The sequence below is a fragment of the Diospyros lotus genome, chromosome 9 (assembly GCF_014633365.1).
Source record: "Diospyros lotus cultivar Yz01 chromosome 9, ASM1463336v1, whole genome shotgun sequence".
Classification (NCBI taxonomy): domain Eukaryota; kingdom Viridiplantae; phylum Streptophyta; class Magnoliopsida; order Ericales; family Ebenaceae; genus Diospyros; species Diospyros lotus.
This window is the reverse complement of record NC_068346.1, coordinates 34,807,586-34,816,511: the sequence shown is the minus strand read 5'-3', so window position 1 is coordinate 34,816,511 and position 8,926 is coordinate 34,807,586. Positions and strand designations below refer to the sequence as shown.

The 8,926-nt window shown below is 38.7% G+C and overlaps 2 protein-coding genes across 6 annotated transcripts; one reads left to right on the top strand and one right to left on the bottom strand.

Moving 5' to 3' along the window:
* The first annotated feature begins 531 nt into the window (after window positions 1-531).
* LOC127809967 (nuclear envelope-associated protein 2-like) lies at window positions 532-5,123 on the top strand. Of its 5 annotated transcripts, none has more exons than XM_052349174.1 (6): window positions 532-752; window positions 1,293-1,558; window positions 1,705-1,812; window positions 3,718-4,179; window positions 4,308-4,409; window positions 4,696-5,123. In XM_052349174.1, the coding sequence occupies exons 2-6, from the start codon at window positions 1,391-1,393 to the stop codon at window positions 4,867-4,869; spliced, it is 1,014 nt and encodes a 337-aa protein (XP_052205134.1). In that variant the 5' UTR covers window positions 532-752; window positions 1,293-1,390; the 3' UTR covers window positions 4,870-5,123. The 5 variants fall into 5 exon arrangements, with proteins under 5 accessions (XP_052205134.1, XP_052205133.1, XP_052205136.1 ...); XM_052349173.1 differs by having other exon boundaries at window positions 532-757; XM_052349176.1 differs by lacking the exon at window positions 532-752 and adding an exon at window positions 843-1,143 and having other exon boundaries at window positions 4,667-4,880.
* Window positions 5,124-6,884: 1,761 nt separating this feature from the next.
* LOC127809969 (PLASMODESMATA CALLOSE-BINDING PROTEIN 1-like) lies at window positions 6,885-8,637 on the bottom strand. Its single transcript, XM_052349177.1, has 4 exons — window positions 8,326-8,637; window positions 7,684-8,226; window positions 7,459-7,573; window positions 6,885-7,367 (listed from the first exon to the last, which is right to left on the bottom strand). The coding sequence occupies exons 1-4, from the start codon at window positions 8,381-8,383 to the stop codon at window positions 7,181-7,183; spliced, it is 903 nt and encodes a 300-aa protein (XP_052205137.1). The 5' UTR covers window positions 8,384-8,637; the 3' UTR covers window positions 6,885-7,180.
* Window positions 8,638-8,926: the final 289 nt, after the last annotated feature.

Below are 8,926 nucleotides of genomic sequence, written 5' to 3'. Positions count from 1 at the left end.
AAATTTACAAAAAGAAAATTATTATCAGATAAAACTTGGTTAGTTTTTAAATCAGAAACACGTTTTTGATATTTGTTTAATATTACAAAACGATATTAAAATGATTATAAAATTATAAAAATAACTTAAAAATATTTTTAAAATTTCAGTATAGGAAAGATTTGAGAAACACTGAAACAACATTCTGAGACATTTGAAAATGGCTGCTTTGAGACATGTCCGTCCATACATCAAAGGCAACCCAAAACAAAAGGTTGTTTTTGAACAGGTGCACGAAACACGCGGCGTCATATGATTAGGCCACGTCGGAATCTTTTAACTTTTATCTCTTTTCAATCAGTAGATATCGAACGGTCCTTACGCAGCCACGTCGTCAAAGGCATCTACCAGTCCAAAATTTGGATTTGCCGCGCTCAAGTCAAAGACCGGGCTCGGAATTTGTCATCTCCGAACCCAAGGCTCGGACCTCCGATTCGGGCCCACCCTTCGAATAACGCTCGAATCCGAACCTCTTCAGATACTGCAGCTTGATTGCAGGAATCGCCTCTACTCACGCCCACCATCTCCGCCTCTCGCCTCTCCTCCTCTCCGTCCGATCGAACGCCGCTTATGGATCTCCGCCGTTGAATCCGACTGCTCTCCCTTCGTTTCTGTTCCGTTGCTTGTCGCTGTCCTTATATACAATCTTATCTTTTTGAATCGCTGCTTCTACGCGATTGCGGAGCTGTTTGATTATCGTCAATCGAACACCTGTACGGTACAGCATGTGTTCTTTCCTTCTTCTTTCTCAATCATTCTCTAGCCTGGAATTATGTTGTTATTTGTATATATGTTCAGATGTATGCTGTGTTTGGTGATCTTTGAGAATATATAGTTTGTTTTATGTATCTATATGCTTACATGCAAATTACAGATCTGGTTGTTAGTATTATTATATATATACATATTATGTGAATATTTATATGTTTGTCAATATATGTTGACTTAGTTTCTTGGAAGTATTGTTGCTTGTTCAGGTAGAAAATTGAACTGCAGCTAGTGTTTGTTTGCTTGTTAAGAATCGAGTTTTTTTTTGTGATTTCATGGCGGCTTTATGGAAGAAAATATGTGGCCTAGAAGCTCTCCAAGAGACTATCCGTCTCGGTTTGTTTTTGAATTTCACTTTAAAATCTTCAAAGCCGATTTACTGTTCTTGAAAATTACTGTATTTCAAATTTTCTTCTTTTCTTTTGTTTTTTAGAGGTCACAATTAATGCTCGTATTGAACGCGTAACTACTCCAATCACATGCAGAGATGTGGCTGTAGCTTCGCCTACAATCTGGGTTCGACTCTTCGTCAAAGGAGTACCACACCGAATATGTGTGTTGATTTGAATTAGTGTTCCTGGCGATGGCGAGTTCAGGGGGGAAAGATATTGACCCGTTGTTGAAGGATCTGAATGAGAAGAAGCAGAGCTTCCGGCGAAACGTCGTGTCGCTGGCGGCGGAACTCAAGGAGGTTCGGTGCCGTCTCGCTTCTCAGGAGCAGTCTTTTGCTCGCGAAACCCTAACGAGACAGGCAAGTGATTTGTTTCTTTATGCCTTTGTTTGTGAAATGAAATCATTTCAATCTTTTTGTTCATCTCTGTAAAGGTTGTCTTGTTTGTGGGCCGTCAAATTTTTGGTTTGGCTTTCCTTTGATCTGATCTTTGGGGGATTTAACAGGAAGCCGAGACAAAAGCCAAGAACATGGAGGACGAGATGTGTAGACTGCAGAAGAGTTTGGAGGAAAGAAATAGGCAGCTTCAAGCACAATCATCAACTGCCGAACAGGTGCCTCTTGGAACTTTTGCAGGATTTCTACTATTTCATTCAAATATTGATCTGTTCACTCCTTTAGAGAGCTTCTGTTCACTTATTGATTTATTTCAAATTTATGTTAGATCTGATGAATTGGGTGATTAATCCATGATTAAGGTTTCTGGTTGATTTTGCTCGAGTGATCTGCTTGAGTTCATGTCTGCAGCATCTTGCTGTTTTGAGGCTTTAATGTACTGAAAGCATATGGTGCCCTGCTTTTTAGGCGCCCTTTTGTTTTTTCTTGTTTGTCTTTTGGCTGGTTGGGTATTATATAAGTTTCACACCGATATACAGATTATTATTATTATTTTTTTTTGGATTACATATCATTATGAGTGTCCCTGCTATTCGGCCCCACCACGATAGCAGAAGAGGTAAATCAGGAACCTAGTAGCCAGTTTCAATTCCAGGTACACCCGCAAACATGAGGACGAAATACCGATCTTTGAATCGCTCCTAACGAGTGCTATAGACTATTGTTTTTGTTAGCACTTTGAATGGCTGAAAGGCACTGCCTTTTCTATTGGGTAGAACAAGACAGTTTGCAGCTGTTTGCGGGTGCTTTTTTTATTTTTTTTCTACAAATTTAGGGCATTTTTGACATTTACCTAAAAATATCCATGATCCTGTTTTGGGGATGCATCTTTTTTGAATATCTAACATTTTACATTATACTTGTAATTTGCAATGATTTGCTTTTGGTACATGCATTCCCCCCCACTCCCCAGTCTAGAATTTTTTGTAATGGAACTGTTCTACTGATTTTGGAGAGCTTATGATATATGGGTGTGATGTATTCCATGCCTGAAGAAGGTGGGATTGGCCGAGTACTTTTTGATGACTTTACTGTTTGATTAACCTCGTGGAGTGTTCCTGTATAGAATTGCCTTGGAAAGAAAGACTTAGGCTGTCAATGTGGGACTAGCATGGTTGTCTGGTAAATGGGAAAACTCCATGGTGTTGAAATTTCCTCTTAACTATTATCTATTTGAGTTTTGTTTTGGCGAGCGGAAGAATTTAACAAAATTCATGAATTTCAGTAATATTAGACAATACTGCTTATTCTATTTTCTGTTTGAAGTTTTATTCCGAGATGGATATTTCTAAGTTAAATTTTGAACACTGCCATTGCAAAGAACTGAGCAAGCGTTATGGGGCAAATTTAGCAGAAAGTGTATACAATGTGCACCGAGGCTTCTTTATTGTGTCAGAAAAAAATATTGTGTAGTTTGTATTTTTCTTGTAGTAACACTTGTTGGTATAGATGTTAGTGACATGGTGATAAATTTACACACAAAAAAAAAATGGTGATAGATTTACACACAAAAAAAAGAAGACATGGTGATAAATTCTATGATAAATTTAAACATGAACTCATTTTGGTTCTTAATTTTCTGTTCTTTATGATTCTCAATAAATATCATTTTAATGTTTGTATTTATGACCTCTGTACTTAGATCATTAATTCCATGAATTCACATCAAATTTTAAAAAAAAATCCAATGCTTAGATCATTAATTTTTCAATGCGTTCTTGTTTCGTAGAATTTTATTTTATAGATTCAGAAGCATAATTTTTTTACTTCTATTGAAGGAAGACCAGCTATGGAATTTAATTTACGGAAGTGTTTTCCTTCATTAATGTTACTTGTGTAGATGTCTCATTTACCCGTTTTGAGCTCGTGCTTGCTGCGTGTATGTTACTAGCTTATTGGTCTTACTTTCACATTTACTATATGCACTTCTGCATTCATTATTTGATACTGATGAAGATGCTGCATATAATAATTGCTGGGCATTGACTTTATAACCTATAACAATTGGTCTAAGGTGTTGCTTCATTTCTGATCTTCAATATAATTGCCTAATTGCTGTGCAGCATCTGAAGGAGTTGGATGATCTGAGGTCCCAGCTTTTAGCCACTCAAGCAACTGCAGAAGCAAGTGCGGCATCAGCTCAGTCGGCTCAAGATCAGTGTTCGACACTGTTAAAGGAATTAAATGAGAGGAATAGTTCGTTAAAAGAGCATGAGGTTCGTGTTATTAGGCTGGGAGAGCAGTTAGATCTTCTGCAGAAAGATCTTCAAGCAAGAGAATTCTCTCAAAAACAACTTAAGGATGAAGTTTTCCGAATCGAGCATGATATCATGCAAGCCATAACCAATTCTGGAGCAAGCAAAGATTGTGAACTAAGGAAAATATTAGATGAGGTTTCTCCAAAAAACTTTGAAAATATTAATAGGCTTTTGACCGCAAAGGATGAAGAAATAGCCAAACTGAGAGATGAGATCAGGATGATGTCTGCTCACTGGAAGCTCAAAACCAAGGAATTGGAATCACAGGTAAATTTCTGTTTTTAGTTGCTAAGTTCTATTTTTTGCTCTTCAGTTCAATATCTTGGATATATGTTTGTCCATAATATATGCAAGTCTGGTTTATCCACGAGTTTTTTTTTTTCTTGTTGCAACAGTTGGAAAAACATAAGAGAACGGATCAAGAGTTAAAAAAGAGGGTAATGAAGTTGGAATTCTGCTTGCAAGAAGCTCGGGCTCAGACACGGAAGCTCCAAAGGGTAATGTCCCCACTATCAACTATGTCATTTTTTTTTAAATTTTTGTTTCATTGATTCTGAAAAACGAATGCATACATCGTTGTCATTTGACCTTTCGGATGTATTCATTTGCTTGTCATCCCATATGCTTCAAATTCAGTACGTATGAGAACCTTATGAGGCATGTTAGTTAGCTATATGCTTCAACATTCCATCATGGTTGCCTTCATTGAGTAATGCTCCTTATAGCATGCCCGGGTACATCATTTACATTTCAGCTCCATTTTTTTTTTCCCCATTGCAATAGATGGGTGAGCGGCGGGACAAAGCTCTTAAAGAACTCAGGGACCAGCTAGCAACAAAACAGCAGGGTCAGGGTAGAGATGCAGGTGCAGAGAAGCAGAATTTCTGGGAAACTTCTGGTTTCAAAATTGTGGCTTCTATGTCCATGTTGATATTGGTCATGTTCTCGAAGCGGTAAATTAGTATTAGTTTGATATCCTTGTACAAAATATCAACAGTTCATAGGAAGTCAGTATCCGGAGATGAAAGAAAGCGGCGGGAGATGCCATTTTCTTTGTAGAAATACTGGTCTGGGGGTCTGGATCTTCACAGCTGTTTATGGGCAATTCATGTGTCCCAGCAGAGACCCTTTTTTTGTTGCTCCAAATTTTAAGTTGACTTTAATGGCTTTGGTTCCAATGAAATCATCTCCATACGGTTTGGTTAGCTAAATTTGTTTAATCATGTCTTTTTTCAATGAATTATTAGGTGCAATGAGTGATGGGTGACCTTTCTTGCAAAGTCCAGTCAAATTCTAATAATTTTGCTGTTGCCTGTGGGAAGTACACGTTAGGTTCATTTCTTGGCTGTGGTAGGGCAGTCCCACATCCCTGCTTTTATAATGTTGAAATACCAAATGACAACCATTTATTCTTTTAAGTGCTCATATTCCAAGGGATCTCTTATCTTTGCATGTATGGATCTCAGATTTCTAATCTCAGAGTGAGAAAGAGGATCCACATGGCATTTAAGGTCATCTCCGAGGTTGGTGTCTCTTACTACTTGTTATTCCAACTTTTACTGGAACATGACAATTTAGGAAAATTGTTCTGTTTAATATCCTCCAAGTGAATGCAGGTAGTACTAAAGAAATGGTCTGATTTCGGGCGAGCAAATTTCGGTTCAACCGAGATAATAAAATAATTGATCGAAATTATTAGTGTGGTTTGGTTCAAGTTAAGGATTGATACGGTTTAATTTTTAAATTTAATAATTTTGATTATTTTGATTTGATTTATTTTTTGTATTGAAAAAAATCGAAACAACTGAATCAATCAAAATGTCATTTTCACTCGAGTAAGATAAATGTTTTAGTTGTGTAATATCATTTTTACTTGAAGAAGAGATTTTTTAATCGAGTAATATCATTTTTACTTGAGAAGCATATTTTTTTAATTTAATAATATTTTTGAATAAAAATTTGATTATGAAGGTTAATTGAGTGAATTGTTATTAACCTAGTAATATTCTTTTTATTTGAGTAACACCTATTCTTATTTGAGTAATAAATTTTGTAATTGAATATTATTTCTAGATTAACATTTGTTCACAAAATTTAATCGAATAAAAGTTGTTGTTACTCGAGTAACACTTATTTTTGATTTTTGGATTTTTTTTGATTAGTTTGACTTTTTTTTCGTATTTGTTTGGTTATTTTGATCAGTTCGATTTTTTTGATTTTCGATTTGTTCAACTTTTATATTTATTTAATCAATTTAGTTATTTCAATTTCAGCATTTTAATCAGTTTGATAATGGAACGAAATACTCAACCCTAGTCTGATTCAAGGAAGGTTGAGACTTGAGTTGTCAAAACGGGTTGGATTGTGTTGTGCTGGCCTGCATTGTGCCATGACACCCTAAGGTTCGGCCGAACTTGACTTGTTGGCCTGACCAATGGGCCTTCCGGGCAGGCCCAACGGGCCTGCTGTGCTTTTTCCTTTTAAGTTCTATGATATGCTGGATATAGGCACCAAGTGTAAGGGGTGCAGGGGCCCACTAAGACCACTGACATCTCAGAATCTTCACCTCTAAAACCCTAATTTTTGAAATTCTGAGCTTCTCAAAGGCACTGCTACAAAAAAGAGTGCCTGCCCTGTATAAATAAGGGGTAAGAGTGTGGTGTCACACTACTTACACTTTGGAGGTAGAGGGCACCATTACCCTGGATACCTTAGGAATTGCCTGCTTCATAATGCACTTATTTAGCTGAAATGCACAGCAATATATTTAAATCAAAACTGTCTAACCACTGCTAGGATGGGATCTTTCATACTTGCAAGGCATTAAAGCAATTAGCTGTTACTTTGCCCTGGTACGAACTCCTTGAGAGTGATAATGTGCAGTAATTTTGCTGTAATTGATAAACAAAGTTGCCCTAAGATCAGAATTAAAAAAAAAAAAAAGGGGGGGGGGGGGGGGGGATTGGAAACCCTTTTATCTAGAACCCAACTTGGCTGTCTTCATATAATAACACACATGTTTGCAACCTAACATGAAAGCAATACTTCATACGTACAATGTTCAACCTAGGCACTACATTTAGCATCACATCTTCACTTGTTAGAAAACTGGCTAGTGTCTGAGCAGGATATATAGCTGTTATATTTGTTCCTAAAGACCTTCACTATCACTACTTGTGTCTGTCTTCTTGTGACCATCGATCTGTATGGTCTGGAATGGCCTAGATCTTCTTCTGATCTTTCGGTTGTCCATGGTGACATTATGCGTCTACTGGACCGAGATTAATCTTGCCGTGGCTAGAGATGTTACTAGAATGGCGCAGCCAATGAAGGGTTGTAAACTGGGGGCCATGGATGTTGAAGAGGCAATGCTGGGGGGACTTCCATAGAACTCTGCTGTGCTGCCTGAGGCAGGAGGATTGCCTGTACTTACCACTGGGGGAGGAGGACTGAAGCTGGAAATGGAGTTGATAAAGACAAAAAGGCAAGTGTTATTTTGTCCATGCCAAATAAATTGCAGCATAGATTACTACTAGAACACTGTACCCAGGTAATGCTGGTACTGATGACGATGCTGTTGTTGGCGATGGATTCGTCCCTGCCATTGGAGATGGACCTGATGAGGATGAGGATGAGGATGGATAAATGCAGGTGCCGGAGCCTGCAAATGGTTTTACATGGGAGGAGATCAGGAGACAGGTTTGATCCATTGGAGCATCTTACAGATTCTATCCATATGTAAGAAACAGAGTGAAAGAAGGCGGCCCTTACTTGGATTCACGTTGGTTATCATGGCTGTCCCTCCAAAGTCACAGCTGGATCGAGCAGGGTTCCTCTGATAATAGCTGTTGAAGGCGTAGGAAGCGTGGTTTTCGAGCGTGTTTGGTTCGTAGCAGCTGGAGCCCTGCTGGATCGTTGCGCAATCAGCACCTCCACTCCCACAGGCATAATCAAGCCCCGCCTGAAGTGCAGCCTCCGGTGTGCCACTCCTTGCCACACACCAGCCCTGCCCTGAAACTGCAGGATCACCGGTTACTGCAGCTGGAGGAGCTGTCATCAAGGGCACTCCTGCTGATGGAGCTGGGTAAGTTGTTACCGGGTTGGTGACTGGCTGCGCCCCTGGAATTGTTCCCGGCGTTGTAACCGGATTGGTGGCTGGTCCCGGCAAATTGACAGGATCTTGAAAAGGCACAAGAACTTGTGTTATGGTGACAGGATTGGTCGATGATGGCACGGTGACAACTGCCGGTGCTGGATCATTTTCTGGAGGAATGATCACTGCTTTGGTTGGGAAACTTGCTTCATAGGATAGTCCTGCAAACCAGCAAGTTATATTCATAAGTGAATTCAGAATATACCAACTACTATTGAAACAGTAGCAAATAAAACATGAAGAATGTCCACTTTACAAACCAGAGGAGCAGAAGGGGAGGCAAAAAAAGAAGAGGTAAGTTGAAATTCCTTGAGTCATTTTAAATAGAGCTTTAGGTTTGTTTCTGGGTATTGGGAGAGGGATCCCAATGGAGCTTTAATGCCAAGCAAACAGTTAGGGAGAAAGAGAGAGAGAGAGAGAGAGAGGGGGGGGGGGAGAGAGTTTTGCAATGATGTATGAAGAAAGGTGAGATTCCTTTGGCATGAAGGATGAAGTCTGAAAATGTTGAACCTCTAAGAAAGTGGAGAGAATCATCTATCCATGTATGCCTTTCCAATTTCTTCTTTTCTTTCCTTTGCAGAAATAAAAGCAGCCTTGGTTGAGTAGTGGCATGAAACATTGATATCCTTGTACAATATAATAAACAGCCAAATTAAAGTAGCTTGCTTTGTCTGGCCACAGACTGGATTTGTCTTTTATTTTTCTTTGATGAAAGTTGAAAGTTTAACATTATGTCATCTTTTAACTCTTACTAGGACTCGGTGCCCAACCCTTCTTATTCAACTCAACTTCTTAGTATAAGATAAGCCTTAGTCTGATTATGCCAATTAGTTTGTGACATTAACCCTTATTAGCTCATAT